At 41.9% G+C, this 17,385-nt stretch overlaps 1 protein-coding gene across 5 annotated transcripts in view; it reads left to right on the forward strand.

Annotated features, from left to right (window-relative positions):
- Window positions 1–15,605, forward strand: part of MTM1 (myotubularin 1) — a 96,741-nt gene extending 81,136 nt beyond the window's left edge. For 2 of the 5 annotated variants that reach the window (XM_059883469.1, XM_024988096.2), the window contains 5 exons: window positions 1,118–1,324; window positions 2,332–2,424; window positions 3,031–3,144; window positions 7,025–7,201; window positions 13,904–15,605. In XM_059883469.1, coding sequence (XP_059739452.1) covers window positions 1,118–1,324; window positions 2,332–2,424; window positions 3,031–3,144; window positions 7,025–7,201; window positions 13,904–14,071 — 759 coding nt within the window. In that variant the 3' untranslated portion in view covers window positions 14,072–15,605. The remainder of the gene's footprint in view (window positions 1–1,117; window positions 1,325–2,331; window positions 2,425–3,030; window positions 3,145–7,024; window positions 7,202–13,903) is intronic. The other 3 variants (XM_059883470.1, XM_024988098.2, NM_001206425.2) reach the window with 2 other exon arrangements.
- The last annotated feature ends 1,780 nt before the right edge of the window (window positions 15,606–17,385 follow it).

Raw genomic sequence — 17,385 nt, forward strand, 5'->3', positions numbered from 1 at the left:
TGTTTTTATTATAGTCAATCCTTCGTCTTGATAGAAGCATCAGAAACTTCCATTCTTTTAAAAGTACATGAAACTATGTGAGGAAACTAACAACTTTAGAAACTGCAATTTATTTCTGTAAACTAACAAGGGACTTCCCTTGTGGTCCAGTGGTTAGGGGGTCTGTGCCTCCCTACAGAGGGTGCAGGTTTGATCCCTGGTTGGGGAGCTTATATATGTGTTTGTGTTCTCCCAAAGTTTATATGCTGATACCCTGACCCTCAGTACCTCAGGGTGTGACCTTTTTTGGAAAGAGGGTCATTGTAGATGTGATTGGTTATGACAGGTTCATACTGGGGTAGTGTGGACCCTTAATTCAATAAGGCTGGTGTCCTTATGAAAAGGGGAGATTCGGACACAGAGACATGCTCAGAAAGATACCATCTGAAGATTGAAATTATCCTACCAGAAGGCAGGAACTACCAGAAGCTTTGAGACAGGCCTGGAACAGGTCCTTCCCTAGAGCCTTCAGAGGGAGCATGACCCTGCCCACACCTTAATCTCGGACTTCTAGCCTCCAGACCTAAGAGATGATACATTTCTGTCGTTTAAGCCCCCAGTCTGTGTGACACTATTATGATAGCCCTAGTGAACTCATATAATCACATATGTGAAAGAAGGTTTGACATGTAGTTTGGCTTTGTGTCTGTTTGTCTTGTTTTTTAATACCTACTTACCTCAGTTTCCCTGGTGGTAAAGAATATGCCTGTAGTGTGGGAGACGTGGGTTCGATCCCAGGGTCAGGAATATCCCCTGGAGAAGGGACTGGCAACCCATTCCAGTAGTCTTGCCTGGAGAATTCATGGACAGAGCAGCCTGGCGGGCTACAGGCCATGGGGTCACAAAGAGTTGGACACGACTGAGTGACTAACACTTTTCACTTTCACTTTGTCTTTGAAAGCAGTTTCTGCAGAGGAAAAGCAATAAACCTTGTAGTTCCTGGCCTTCCATTTTCAGAACATTTCCTGTTCTAGACGTTAAGAGTATTTTAAAGCAGGACTTTTTACTAAAGGCTTTAAGTTCAAATTTAAGCAGTCCCTTCCAGCTGGCCATTTACTCGCATGTTTTTCTTTGCCAGCTTGTTTTGACAGGAGCCATCCAGGTCGCAGACAGGGTTTCTTCGGGGAAGAGCTCGGTGGTGGTGCACTGCAGTGATGGTTGGGACAGGACGGCCCAGCTGACATCCCTGGCCATGCTCATGTTGGACAGCTTCTACCGGAGCATCGAGGGCTTTGAAATATTGGTCCAAAAAGAATGGATCAGTTTTGGACATAAATTCGCATCTGTAAGTAAACAAAACTAATTTTTAAATTATCTGGTCATTACCACCTGGGATTAAAAAAAACTAGTTTGTGAAACCACTGATTTCCTTTTAAAAAGAAAATCTGAGTAGTATTACAAAAAAACACTCTGCGGGTTTGAAAATGTGTGGCGCCTTGGGTTTAGCCAGTCTTTTCAGGAGACATGTTCATCCATCTGTGCCATTTACAGTTTAACTTGAAAGTGATATGGAAAGTGTTTCAGTTCAAACTGTACAAAAGAGGGAAGATACTCCTTTCTCAACTAATATTATAACTACTAGAGCCAAATATTTGTAGATATGCTAGACTTTTTGTTGAGGCTTTTGCTGTTTTCTGATAGATATTTTGAAGACCAAGAGAACCTATTAAAATGTCTGTTTGCAGGTCTGGTTTCCAGACACCCTTTGAATAAGCACTTTGAACAAGTTCCACGGATGGTTCTCCTGAAGTAAACCCATAAACCATTTTAGAAACACTGCTGTGTAGCCTTGTAGCCTGCATCTAAATTTCATAAGTACTGTGAACAGCATTGTCAAGTAGAAAGAATCATTGTTAATGGTCAAGTTTTTGACTTATTTTTGAGAAAAAAACTTTTTTAAAAAGAATTTTTTAATTATAATAATCACACCCTTTTGGATATGGTTTCAAGATTTGAAATTTTCAGATTGGTCCCATAGCAACTGGTAACAGTTTGCAGGGTGATCTGCTCCAGTCTACCTGCAGCTGCACAAAATTCTGATTGGATAAAATAGTTGTAATGCTCACATGGGATCATGATGCTTTCTCAATTTGCATTGATATTTTTAGAAGTTTATCTGCTTAATTTCCATTGTTTTGAAACCTTACATTATTTTCTTTATTGCCATGGGGAAAAATACTATTCACTCTCTGAGAAACTTGGTGTTTGGAAGGCAGATTACTGAGTTGTGACTGTCCCATTTTGTGGGTTATACCTTTCTCAGTTTTAAAACAAATCATCAATTCCTTTCAGAGAATAGGTCATGGTGATAAAAACCACGCCGACGCTGACCGATCTCCTATTTTTCTCCAATTTATTGATTGTGTATGGCAGATGTCAAAGCAGGTAAGAGATATATTGGATGAAAATACATTTCACCTCATCTTTAAATATCTTGATACAATATCTGGGATTTGTGTCAGAGTAACACAGGGTAGAGTTAGAGATATAACAAGTTTGGTCATGTGCAAATAATTCTGGACACCAGGTGATGGGTACATGGGGTTCACTTTTTAATCCTCACTACTATTTATATTGACTGGAATTTTTCATAATAAAGCTTTTAAAATTTAATATTTAACTATACTCTCTCTGCTAATGGAAGAGCAGTGCAATTGACACCACCAGTCATCATTTCCAATTTATCCTACACTGGTGTTTGTGTATGGGCATGTCTGCTCCCTTAGACTGCTGTAAATAAATCACCTCAAATATCCTGTACACTCAGGAGAACCCCAGAAAATGGGCTTGTTTTCCCTTTTTGACTCTTTATTCCTTTACTTGATGCTCATTTATGCTCTCCAGCCCTGGGCAGAGCACCAACAGATGAGCCGTAGGGCGCTGCAGACCTCAGCCTCAGCTGTCCCCCCGGAACAATTATGCACTTCTTCTGAGCTCTATGAGATAAGCCTCAGGTTTTCATGTGTTCCTTACCCATTTGTTTCTGTCTAGTTCCCTACAGCTTTCGAATTCAATGAACGGTTTTTGATAACAATTTTGGATCATCTGTATAGCTGCCGCTTTGGTACGTTCTTATACAACTGTGAATCTGCTCGCGAGAAACAGGTGAGTGAAAAATGCTCATCTTTTTGGTTAAAGGGTCACCAAAATATGTCTAGTCTGCCATGAAATACGAAGAATTTGATAGCTTGGCTTGTGGTGAATGCAGAGTGTCTCATTTTGTACCCCACACTTGGGCGTTTTCACTTCAACCAGAGGTTATTGAGTTTGTGGTGTGGCCTTCGTGGGTAAGACGTTGACTTTTCCCTCAGAGAGTAAGATTGATTTTTTTTGTTGGGGTATAGATGATTTACAATACTATGTAAGTTTCAGTATATAACACAGCAATTCAATAGTTTTATAGATTATACTCCATTTAAAGTTCAGTTCAGTTCAGTCACTCAGTCGTATCTGACTCTTTGAGACCCCATGGACTGCAGCACGCCAGGCTTCCCTGTCTATCACCAACTCCCAGAGCTTACTCAAACTCATGTCCATTGAGTTGGTGATGCCATCCAACCATCTCATTCTCAGTTGTCCCCTTCTCCTCCCGCCTTCAGTCTTTCCGAGCATCAGGGTCTTTTCAAATGAGTCAGTTCTTTGCATCAGGTCGCTGAAGTATTGGTATTTCAGCTTCAGCACATTAAAGTTATTATGAAATAATGGTTATATTTCCCAATGCTGTATATCCTAGTAGCTTATTTAGTTTATACCTAATAGTTTGTACCTGTTACTCCCCCACCCCTATACTGCCCCTCCCACCTTCCCTCTCCCTGCTAGTAATCACTAGTATGTTCTCTACATTGGTGAGTCTGTTTCTGTGTTCTACATTTCTTTACTTATATTATAGATTCTTCATATAAGTGAAAACATACAGTATTTCTCTTTCTCTGACTTATTTCACTAAACATAATCATCCCCTCCAGGTTCAGCCATGTTGCTGCAATTGGCAGCACTTCATTCTTTATGTCTGAGTAGTAGTCCATTGTATATACATGGCACATCTTATTTGCCCATTCACCTGTTGATAGACACTTAGGTTGCTTACATATCTTGGCTATTGGAGTAAGCATGGCTATTAAAGGCATGCAAGGTCACCCTCCCAAAACACCATAAAAATGTCAGTAAGGGAAAATTTTTAAAAGGCATTAACTCATAAGAACAGGGGGAAATAAGAAAGGAGACACAGCAACAAACTTGGAAGCTGGAAAGATAGTAGATAAGTGGAAAATAACTTCACTTGAGAATCTCATACGAGCAGTAGGGAAGGCAAGAACCAGTCCACTTTGCATCGCAGGAACCCCAGATGACTCAGGGCTTCTGGGGCAAAGGGGGAGGGATAAGATACCCTGAAGGTGTGTTTAGAATAAGCAGGCAGCTTTCCTGGATCACCCCCACCCATCTCTAGACTTGAGGACAGAGGTTTCTTCTCGAGAAAGAGTGAGAGTAGGTCTCCAGGCTGGAGACCTGAGTGTCATCAGGGATTGAGTGAATGGAACAGCTGGCCTGTGAGGGCCTCCGCCCATGTCCCCTGCTGACTCCTTACATCCTGGCAGCAGGTCCTTATCTTTCAGGTAGGAGCCTTCTCTGTTGGCAGGGAAGGAGAGAGAAGGGAACCCTTGGATGTTGCTGGTGTGGGTGTAAAATATCATGGGAGCCAGCATTTCTACTCCCGGGTATGTACCCAAGAGGGAGGAAAACAGGGGTAAGGCAAAAACTTAATGCAGGACAGCCCTACTCATAATAGCTAAAAGGCCTCAACAACCCCATCATCCGTCAGCTGATGAACAGACAAACTAAATGTGGTCTCTCCATTCAATGGAATATTATCCAGCCATCAGAAGGAATGGAGTTCTCACCCACATCACAAATGCATGACCCTTGAAAATATGCTTACTGAAAGGAGTCAGACATAAAAAGGCACATACAATATGATTACATTTATCTGAAATGTCTAGAAAATCAAGTCCATAGAAACAGAAAGCAGACTAGTGGTTGACAGGGGGCTGAGGGAGGGGAGCATGGGGAGTTCCTTCTTAGTGTGTATGGGCCTTCCTTTGGGGATGATGAAAATGTCTTAGCACTTGACAGAGGTGGTGGTTGCACACCATGGAGAAAGTACTAAAAGCATTTTAGTACTAAAAGTCTACCATTGTAGACTAAAATGATGAATTTTATGGTATATGAACTACACTGAACTTTTAAAAAAAACAGAAAGAATCATCTCTGGAGAAAGCGACTAGCCCAAGAAGAAGGACCTCAGCATTTGCTGAGTCATAGCAATCTAAACCCTAAACATGGATCTCATCAAAGCTACGCTATATATTGGGGATTCCCAGGCAGGGCAGAGGGTGCGAGCACAGCAGCGTGGGGTGGGAGCCATTCTCCCTGTGACAGTGTCAAGAGTTAATGCCTATAAATGTGTAGTCAAAAAATAGCAAGAGGATAGTGTTTCTCCAAGAGGTGGAGGTAAGTACCAAATAACCAGATACATTTAAAAAGTCAAACACAGTTGTTTGGGGGAGAAAGGTGAGAGACTGCTTTTCCCATAACAAACCTTGTTTAGCTGTTTGACTTTAAGTCAACTGTGTGCACGTATAAAAATAAAAACAAGCATGCAAATAAAGACAAGGCAGTATAGATTGTGGTGGAGAAAGCAATGGCACCCCACTCCTTCCTTTACTCTTGCCTGGAAAATCCCATGGACGGAGGAGCCTGGTAGGCTGCAGTCCATGGGGTTGCTAAGAGTTGGACTCGACTGAGTGACTTCACTTTCCCTTTTCACTTTCATGCATTGGAGAAGGAAATGGCAACCCACTCCAGTGTTCTTGCCTGGAGAATCCCAGGGACAGGGGAGCCTGGTGGGCTGCTGTCTATGTGGTCGCACAGAGTCGGACACGACTGAAGCGACTTAGCAGCAGCAGCAGCAGTGTAGATTGTGGCATCCAAAAGGGTCCAAAGAAGTTTTAGGTGGATCCCAAGAAGGCAAAATTATGCTGCTGTTATTACTATTCACATTAAAAAAATCTGTATGTTCAAGGGATTTCTTCAGTCACTTATTTCAAGCTATTCTTTTCAGCTTCCACTTTTATCTTATTGGTCCTTTCTTCTTGATTTTTAAAAAAAATTACATATTTTTAAATTGAAGGGTAATTGCTTTACAGAATTTTGTTGTTCTCTGTCAAATATCAACATGAATCAGCCATAGGTGAATATATGTCCCTTCCCTTTTGAACCTCTCATCACCACAAAGAGTTTCCAGTTCTGCCTTCAATAATTTTAATACTTGCCTTTTTATTTCCCAAGTTTTGATTTTCCTCTATTTATGGTCAGAACTGGTAAAAAAAAAAAAAAAAACCTATAATTGAAAATCAGTGAAGATATGAACATCTGTATGAAATGATGGGCACCAGACGGAAAAAATGAAGCTTCACTGAAGTTGGGTATCTAGGTGTTTCAAATATCTGGATATTGGTATGATGCATTAAACCTCTGGGTGTTTCATTAACCTAACTATCTAGATGCAAACTGTCAAGTAGACCCAGGTTAAGATTTTGTAGTTTGAACAAACACAAAAATGGAAAAAGTCAGTGAGATCTTGTGATAATTTTTCCTTGCTGCTGAATTCAAAAGAGCATGGTGCCCATCTGTTCGTGAATGTTTTCCCAGCCAGGAATAGTTTTCTTAGGTCAGTGAATTGCATTTAATGTTACAGCATCCTGCCCCTCTCTCTTCCAGCAGAAACAGAGGCTCTCAAGCCATTATGTATGCAAATATCGGGAAGTGGTGCTCAGCACTCCAGGCACAGGAGGCTTTTTGAGCTATTATGGGGATAATGTACATGTGTGATTCAAATTGACGCTCAGCTGTATCACCGCAGCCTGAAAAATGGTTTGTGTACTGGGGTGTGTTTTTACTTAGGCTTTCCACTTTCTCTTTCCTCTAGAAAGTTACAGAAAGAACCGTTTCTTTATGGTCACTGATCAATAGTAATAAAGACAAATTCAAAAATCCCTTCTACACTAAGGAAATCAATCGAGTGTTATATCCAGTTGCCAGTATGCGTCACTTGGAACTTTGGGTGAATTACTATATTAGATGGAACCCCAGAATCAAGCAACAAGTAAGTGAAGTAGCATTGTGAATATAGTGATGTCAAATGAGTACTAGCTTGGGACTTTGATAATGTTATGTAGCAGTTATTTAAAAATATTATGAAAGGAAAAAGAGAGTAAAAAATGACACTTGCTTTTAATCCCAACTTCAGTTAAAAACTGTTTTTAATGCCTAAACCATTTATTTTGATTGCTGTTGAACTAATATTTTCCTGCCAATATGAGTAATGCAGTTTTTTAAAACTAAGATCTAAGCTAATTTTTTATTGGAGTATAGTTGCTTTACAATGTTGTGTTAGTTTCTCTGTACAGCAAAGTGATTCAGCTATGTGTATACATGTGCTGTGCTTAGAAGCTCAGTCATGTGTGACTCTTTGCAACCCCATGGACTGCAGTCCACCAGGCTCCTCTGTCCATGGGGATTCTCTAGGCAAGAATACTAGAGTGGGTTGCCATGCCCTCCTCCAGGGGATCTTCCCGACCCAGGGATCAAACCCAGGTCTCCCACATTGCAGTCAGCTTCTTTACTGTCTGAGCCACCAGGGAAGACCAAGAATACCGGAGTGGGTAGCCTGTCCCTTCTCCAGGGGATCTTCCTGACTCAGGAATCAAACTGGGGTCTCCTGCATTGCAGGCGGATTCTTTACCACCTGAGCTACCAGGAAGCCCGTATGTATACATATATCCCCTATTTTTTGAATTTCCTTCCCATTCAGGTCACCACAGAGCATTGAGTAGAGTTCCCTGTGCTATACAGTCAGTTCTCATTAGTTATCTATTTTGTACGTAGTAGTATATATGTGTCGGTCCCAATCTCACAATCCATTCCACCCCTGTCCCCCACCTTGGTATCCGTAAGTTTGTTCTCTACGTCTGTGTCTCTATTTCTGCTTTGCATATAAGTTCATCTGTGCCATAAGATGTAAACTAATTTAAATCTCTGGAAAATTTCTGAGTTTTCATAGTCAAGTATTTCCTTTAATGACTAAAAGTTGTTACACGTCATAAGAAGGTTCTTTCCAGAAACTAGACTGAGATGATCCTTCAAGGAAAAGAAACATTTTCTGTTATCTATTCACATGTATGTTACTTGTCAACTAATATCAGAGTGCTTTTTACCGAAAGTCTTTACTTCTAAAATAAAGATAATCGATCTGTCAAAGGATAGTACAGTCAATTGGCCATTTATCAGTCAAACATGGAAACGGTGATTTTTGAAGCAAAAGACTCCACATTTTATTAAAGGCACAGTCAGGCTTTCTCCCACTACTGCATCCAAGATCAGAAGGAAAATCCAGCCTATTTGTGAGGGCTCAGCAGTACATCCATTGAGCGATTTGTTCTAAGCATTGTAAATATTAAGTATTTGCGATCACTCTTTCTAAAGGTTTGCACACTTTCCTGTGGTTAGGATGGTTGAATACCTGTTCTCCCAGGCCAGTCTTACGTAAGTGTCAGCTTTAATTCCACTACACATAGTCAGGCAATAGAAGGGCCTGGTGCTCAGTCTGACTCTGGATTGTTTATTCCACTCAGGCAGCTGGCTACACGCCAGTGTGTACCCTCTTCCCACCAGGGAGATGCACGTTTAATCTGGCCCTCTTGTTTCAAGGTCTCTGCTTGCTTGCCTGAAAGCCTTTTGCAGTTTCATGATGGTTGAAATGTATGATCTTTTGGAAAGTGACAGATTCCAGGGCTTGAGAACATTCACTTGTTTAGTTTAGGATTTGAGAAGTACACAGAGGGAGTGTATTTAGCTGTAGTTCGAGCATTTGGAACATCAAATAAAGAAGAAATAGGAATTTTCCCAAGATTCTAAGCACTGTTACACGGGACATGTTTCTTTGCTGGTTAAAAAATACTATATAGATGAGCCTTGTTTGTCCTATAAATTTTACCTCTTCTGTATTTATCATGGCTTAAAAAAAAATAACTGTTGGTGATTAGAAAATGTTGATAGTTTCTGTACAGTTTCTGTAGTCTCTTCTTCTCATCCATCTGTACTTGGAGAAGCTCTTGAAATTCCATGCATTTAGAGCAATTCACTTATGACATACAAAGGTAATGACAATTGTGTGACAAGTCAGATTTTTAGCAACATCACTGGAAGAATTTACTGTGACGTGTCTCTCCCCCTTACTCTCCCAGAACTGAGCCAAATGGAATTGAGCCAGGTAGGAGTGAACATTTCTTTGATTGAGGTTTTTATTTTGAGACAGCGATTGGTCTGTATTATGATCTGTGAGATTTACTCCAAGAAAATAACTCACCCTTCCTATATAGATTTTCTGAATGTCAAGGGTCCTATACACATCTTTATTTTGTTCGGCATCTTGCATTTTCATCTGCCAAATACCATGCATCAGGCACTGGGGGGACCCAGAGATTAAGAAGAGCTGGTCTCTGTCCACAAGGAGCTCCCAGACTGCAGGGGTGCCCAGGAACAGACGTTGATGATCAAGCTCGAGGAGAAATGTGAACTAAGTGCATCAAATTTCCCAAAAGATCTTATGCAGAACATTATTTCATACAGAAATAGATTACAATCCAATCACACAGGACTTTTCAAATTCTGTAATGTAAACCTAAAAGAATATACTTAACTACTGAAATTGTTCTTCAGTTGTGTGGCCCAGTTGGTATACAGGCAGTTGCTGAATGCCAGGGACATTCACAGCACTATGGTAAACTATCGGTGTTGAAAGATGTAGAAACATATCCAGCCTGTCCCCACAGTGAGCTATTCCCCAAGAAGAAGGCAGGGCTAATGTGCTTTTTTTAAAAGCAGAATCCACTGGCCTTTGCTACAACCTCAAAACTGAGAGTTGATGGCAAGACCAATTCTTATATTTGACAAACTGTGAAGAAGCAAATTTGGTACTTTTATTTAATATGAGGAAGTTTCTCAGGTCAAAAGCCAATGGAGAATTTAGTCCCGTAAACCCTTAGTGAGACCTTCAGCTGCTGGTGTGTTGCATATTGTCCTTTGGGGACGTCTGCACTCCATGTGGCTCTGAACCAGGGTTGCCCCAGGCAGATCCTGTTTTACTTAGGATGACAACAAGGACAGATCTTCACAGGCTTACCTGGGTGGGGTTTAAGTCATTTCTCATAGAAAAGTTAGAAAGGAATATGAATATGAAAATCATTAGAAGCCTAAAATACCTGTGTAGCCACTGACTGCCTGTGCCTGGCATGCTCCTTACTTCATATATCATTCCCTGAGGGACACGTCGAGGTATGGGATTTACAGTCACTTCACTATGAATTTCATTTCTTGCTGTTCTGTCCTGTGATATGCTGTCACAAATGGACTCTTTCCTTCTATTATATCCCTAAATTGGTTCTCTTTGTCTCTAGGCTAATGACCGCTAGACATCTTTTGTACCCACTACCAGACCAAATGATCTTTTTATTTCTAATAGTTTTCTAACTCTATAGCCTTGTCTATCATTGGCAAAAATGATTGTTTTATCTCTCATTTCTTTTTCTTGTCTTGCTGGTACAATAACAAATAGATTCTAGTAGTCATGTGGAAAAGAGAAGTTTTAAAAATAACCAAGAGCATTTTGGAGGAGAGTGTTGAGGAAACCCTTGCCCTGCCACATGTTAAGACTTATCTGAAGCAGAACAGAACCTAGAAACAGAGACCAGAGATGTGGAGGCTGGGGAGGGGGAAGAATGGAGCATCGATGGTAAATGTTTAGTGGTCCATGGTCCTGGCACAGCAAACGGAGCCAGTGCACATGGAGTCCTCTTCCCCAAACCTGCTGCTCCCACCGGCTTCCGCATCTCAGTGCTTGGCAGCTCCATCCTACATGCCCTGGCCAGAAACCTGAATGTCATCCTTTTCCCCCACTTTAAAAACCAGCCTTATTGAGGTATAATTGATACATAATAATCTGCACATGTTCAAAGTGTGCAGTGTGGTAGGTGTTCATATGTGTCTGTACACGTGAGACTCTGACCACATTAGAGGTCGTGCACACACCCATCCCCAGCAAACACTCCTGTCCCTGTAGGTGAGCTTCCATTTACCACACAGTCATCCTCGCCTTCCCTGCTCTCTCGCCACTTGTCCCAGGCTGTCAGGAAAGCTTGCAGGGCTTCCAGCCTCCTCACTGATGCCTCTTTCTCACACACCCTGCTTTGGCCACACTGGGCTCCTTGCTCGGCCTCGAGACCCTCAGCCATCTGCCTGGCCACCTCCCTCCCCTCCCTGCAGCCCTCCCCCAAGAGTCACCTTGTCAAGGTGACTCACTCCCACCACCCTGTTGAGAGTGTCACCCACCCCTGGTGTCTCCCTGTCCCTCCCGCCACGGACCTCTACGTCCATGTCCTATGGACCACGTCCTATGGGCTTCCCAGGGTCATCATTGTCTTTGCTGTTTGTCTGTCTCCCCCTGCTGGAAGAGAAACACCACAGAAGTGGACACTGGGGCCTCTTTTAGGTGGCGCTAGTGGTAAAGAACCCACCTGGGAATGCAGGAGACATAAGAGACCTGAGTTTGATCCCTGGGTCAGGAAGATCCCCTGGAGGAGGGCATGGCAACCCACTCCAGTATTCTTGCCTGGAGAATCCCATGGAGAGAGGAGCCTGGTGGGCTATACAGTCCCTGGGGTCACAAAGAGTCAGACATGACTGAGCACGCACATTTACTGCTGAATCCTGAGCCCCTGGAGCAGTGTCCAGCTCTCAGTGGAGCATATACAGAGAAAAACAGGCAAAGGGTATTAAGGGGCAGTGCACAGCACTTACTGGGCATCAGTCACTCTACACACATTCCTGTTCGAACAGAGCCATACAGTAAAAAGAACAGGGGCTCACAGGAAGGATGGGGCTAGGAGGAAGGAGACTTCTACAAACCCTGCCCCTTTGTAAGCAGAGCGCTGAGGAGAGCACCAGTCAGGCCTTGGCAGGTTGTAGTGGGTTGAATGGGGGCCCCCAAAACACACATCCACTTGGGACCTGTGAATGTGACCTTACTTGGAAAAAGGGTCTTTACAGATGTGCTTGAGTTCAGAATATCAAGATGAGATCCTCCTATATTTAGTCAGGCCCTAAATCCGAGGATAAGTGTCCTCATAAGAGAAAAGAGAAGAAGATTTGAAAGCCAGACATATACACGAGATGAGGCTGTGTAAAAACAGAATGATTGCAGTGCTGTGGCCACAAGCCAAGGAAGCCTGGAGTCGCCAGAAGCTGGTAGAGGCAATGAAGTCTCCTCCCCTAGAGTCTGGCAGCCACAGGAAATGAATACAGTCCTAGCTCCTGCCATCTTCTCTGATGCAAGTCCCAAAGAGCATTACAAGTCAGATCTAGGGTGTAGCCTTCTTCATCAGCATAGTGTCTTCATGGCTTCCTCATTGGTACTTGCAGCTTCAGCACGCAGCTTGAACTGAAAGTGAAAGTCACTCAGTCGTGTCCAACTCTTTGCAATCCCACAGACTATACAGTCCACGGAATTCTCCAGGCCAGAATACTGGAGTGGGTAGCCTTTCCCTTCTCCAGGGTCTCTTTTCAACCCAGGGATTGAACCCAGGCCTCCCACGTTGCAGGCGGATTCTTTACCAGCTGAGCCACCAGGGAAGCCCAAGAATACTGGAGTGGGTAGCCTATCCCTTCTCCAGGGGATCTTCCCGACCCAGGAATCAAACTGGGGTCTCCTATATTGTGGTGGATTCTTTACCAACTGAGCTATAATGCAGTGGAAGTTCTAGAAGCCACTAGCCATAAAGAAAGGCACTTCAGTAGACTGGAGATTCACACTAGGCTGCCTGTTGGGGCCAGTGTTCTCTGCTATACATTAATATGGACAGTAGAATGTTAAAAGTTGTGTTAGGGCACAGCAATACAAACTAAACCTACCATGAGATACCAAGTTATACTCATCAAATTGGCAAAAACTATTTCTCTTACATTGCCAAGCACTGGTGACCGGGAACTGCCAGGCACCACTAGTGAGACGGTAAGAACATCTCCCCACCTCAGAGAACAGTCGGACTGCATGTGGTCAAGTGGAACCAATCATACTGTCCTCTTCAGCAGTTCCTTCCCCACCCACCAGAACAATTCATTCAGGTAACATTCATATACTTGCCTGAGGAGACGCGTCCAAAGATGGCCCAGCATCACCTGTAATAGTGGTGATGCTATCCCCCTGTGGGGGATGGATAGAGCAGCCATGGTTTATGTATTCCATGGAACTCAACTGAGATCCAGTTCAGAAACATAGTGGCAGATCAAAATGTGGATTGAGAACTAGAGAAAACCGCTGAGGTCCAGTTTTACCAAGTAGAGAAGAATGGTATATTTTGTTACTGGATACTCAGAGAAAAAGGGTTGCAAGTCTGCACAGGAAGGAAGACTGCACCCCAGCCTGAGAAGGGTTGTTGCCTCTCAGAGCACAGCGGGGACAGGTGACACAGCAGCCCGGACCTATGCCTGGATAGATGCATTTTAAAAAGATGGCGACACATGTGTGTGGAACTGTGTGTGTGAGTTATTTCTTGGTGGCAGATAGCTGGCTATCTTTTTATTATCATGAATCTTTGTGCTTTTCTGTATTTGCAAATTGTGCAGTAGTGAAGGAAATGATGTCTATTAACCCCCCAATGACAGGGTTTGTTCAGAAAGCAGCAGCTGCAGAAGATGGGGGCACAGGTGTGTCTTGGTGGCAGAAAGCACTCACATCTTTCCTTCTGTCCAGCAGCCAAACCCAGTGGAGCAGCGTTACATGGAACTCTTGGCCCTACGTGATGAGTACATCAAGCGCCTTGATGAATTGCAGCTTGCCAACTCTGCCAAGCTTTCCGATCCCTCGGCCTCACCTTCTAGCCCTTCACAAATGATGCCCCACGTGCAGACTCACTTCTAATAAAGAAAAAAGCAGACTTTTCATTCGGGGCCTCTGTACAAAGTAGGTTAAACTATTTGCCTCCATTTAGAACTTGAACTAACATAATCTTAAACTCTTGAATATGTGCCTTCTAGAATACATATTGCAAGAAAACTACAGTGTCTACACGGCAATCGGAAGAAAGGAGCCCAGATGGGGTTTTGGAAAATCCTGATACCTTCCAAAAGTGGTTTTTGAAAGATAATATTTAAATCATATTTACCTCTTCAACCTCTTCAGAAATATTATGTGTACAATATGTACTTTGTGGGCCTCATTGGAACAATGACATTTTTAACTAAAGGGGGAAAATGTATGTTTATGAGATGGATTTTCCTCAGACTGCTTATAATAGTTGCTTTGGGTGATCTAAAGTGAACCTAAATGTGAAAGATGTGTGTTCCTGCCAAAACCAAATTGAGCTCAGCTTCCGAGGCATGATCCAAAAACAAGGTGTTTAAATAATTGCCAAATTTCACACCATCATATGTGTGATGACTTGAGAAATAGCTGTGTAGATGAGTTTTCCATTATTTTGAAATTTTGGAATATGAAGTATTTTCCCCTAATTTCCAAGAGAAGCATATTTTTATATTAAAAAAAAAAAGATAGGGCCCAGTTAAATATGATTTGATTATTTTTAACATTTCCACTTCTGTTTCCTAAGTTCTTTCATGAGCTTGCCTAGAATTCTGACCTGTTTTCAGGTGGTGGAAAGCCCTTCTCTAGCACTGTTTGAAGATGTTGGATGCATTATGCTGCTTACGTGAATGTTTTTGCAAATGTTGCTCTAGTCAAACTAGCTTATCTGCCAAAGTGTCGGGTTGACCATCTTGGATGTGTGAGCTGTCCCTAGAGCAGCAGGCTCTGAAATAAAAGCCGCAGATGTACATTTGTTGAGCGTATTCTTGAAAGTATGGTGTTTATGAATTTCAATGGTGTTTGACACCCTTTTCCACCCAGGAGTGCATAAAAACTGGTTCTACAGATTTTTACTTGAAGTACCCAGCGGTTTGCTTTTTCAGGTTTTTTTCTTTTTTTGTAGTATTAAATGCAATTTCAAATACAGTTCTATTTGATATCTGAACTAATTCATTTAGTCAGTATATTTGTAAAAGTTAAGGCTAGAGTTAAAAAGCAATTAATGTGTTTTACAATGATTTGTAAAGGTCTATTTATAGCTAATATGGTTTTGTTTTCAATGAATTAAGAGAGATTAAATATATCTTTGTAAATTATTTTATGTCATAGCTTAATGGTTTACCAAATAAGACATCTCAAATGCAGTAGTATAAATGTATAAATTTTGTATGTATAAGAAATTTTATTAGTCTCTTGCTTTTTGTAAACGCTGTAAATATTTCATAAATTAACAAAGTGTCACTCCATAAAAAGAAAAAAAAGCTAATACTAATAGCTGAAAGAATTTTGTGAAATTTCATGACAACTGTTTCATGGCAATAATGACTAAAGACCTGCTGTAATAAATACATTAACTAAACATTGCACTTTATTCCCAGGGCTGTAACTTTGCAGTGTATGTGTCTTAAATGTGCATGTTGCCCATCTTATTTGCTTTTCCTAGATCTACTTCACATGCTCTTTATCTTACTAGCAACCTTGTATAGGGCTCTCCCCATATCCCAACAATATTGGAAATTTAAGTACATTAACAATGCAGATTTTAAGCCACAAGTGCCTTTATTTTGGGCTTCCCTGGTGGCTCAGACAGTAAAGAATCTGCCTGCAATGCAGGAGACCTGGGTTCGATCCCTGGGTTGGGAAGATCCCCTGGAGGAGGGCATGGCAACCCACTCCAATATTCTTGCCTGGAGAATCCCCATGGACAGAGGAGCCTGACAGGCTATAGTCCACGGGGTCGCAAAGAGTTGGACACAATCGAGCAACTAAGCACAGCACAGCACAACACAATGACCTGTGTTTTTTAAAATTTATTTTGTTAAGTATACTTGATTTACAATGTTGTATTAATTTATGCTGTATGGCAAAGTGATACGGTTATACATATATATTTTTCCTATTCTTTTGCATTATGGTGTATCATGGATATTGAATATAGTTTCCTGTGCTATACAATAGGACCTTGTTGTTTATCCCTTCTATATATAGCAGTTTGCATCTGCAAATCCCAAACTCCCAATCCCATCTCTCCCCCACTCCCCTGCCCCTTGGCCACCACAAGTCTGTTCTCTGTGTCAAACCACAGCTGTCTTTATTAACATAAAGATAGCTTTCACAAAAGTGCTGGGTTGCAGAGATGTGAGACTGTAGACTCTGGATGGAAAATATTAAGGGAGATTGAGAGACTGAAATAAGTCATACTCAAAGTCTCTTTAGGTAAGAAATATGAAAATTCTTCAGATGCTGCCAACTGGAAATTGTTTATGTATGCATGTGCTAAGAATACTAAATAGTTATAATAGTTCACTTACCATTTAAAAAATCTGAATAGGACTCTTAAAAGAGTAAGTATCTCATTTAAACTATGAGTAGGTTTACTCATAGAACTCTGCAGGTTCTTCTTCAGGCACAGCTGTGTTTCACCCTCACTGCGCCCTCATGGCCATCAGTGTTCTCTTGTCCCTGTTGTTCAACTGAGGAGAGCACCGTGGATGCAGGGCTTCACCCACGTGCCCAAAGTTCCAGAGCATTGAAACAGATGTATGCAGGCACCAAACTGAATGCTACCTCTTGGATTCCCACTGAATAGCTTTAGCTCTGCCTTCTGGAATGAAATAGAATAAACTCTTCCTGGGGCAGCCCTTCAAGTAATTGGAATCATACATATTTTTGATAATATAACAGGTTTTCTCTAACTATAGTCATGGTATTTCTGATTTATTTGTGATAAGACAGCTCCTCCTTATGCTTTTGGGATAGAATGATACTCAAAAGTTGGAAAATCCATTGACCAATATCTCCTTACTTGCAGTCCTATCTACAGAATGCAGCTGTCAGTCATGTGCACAGCTCATGTGGCTTTTGGGAGCTTTAGGCAAAGGTGTGTGTGTGTGTGCTAAATCATTTCAGTTGTGTCTGATTCTGTGTGATCCCATGGACTGTAGCTCACCAGGTTCCTCTGTCCATGGAATTCTCCAGGCAAGAATACTGAAGTGGGTAGCCATTTCCTTCTCCAGGGGAATCTTCCTGACCCAGGGATCAAACCCATGTCTCTTACATCTCCTGCGTTGGCAGGTGGGTTCTTTACCATTAGGGCCACCTGGCAGGACTACTATAAAGGGAATGTTCTTAAAATACAGGGATTTATTACA

Source organism: Bos taurus, chromosome X (assembly GCF_002263795.3).
Source record: "Bos taurus isolate L1 Dominette 01449 registration number 42190680 breed Hereford chromosome X, ARS-UCD2.0, whole genome shotgun sequence".
NCBI classification, from domain to species: Eukaryota; Metazoa; Chordata; class Mammalia; order Artiodactyla; family Bovidae; genus Bos; species Bos taurus.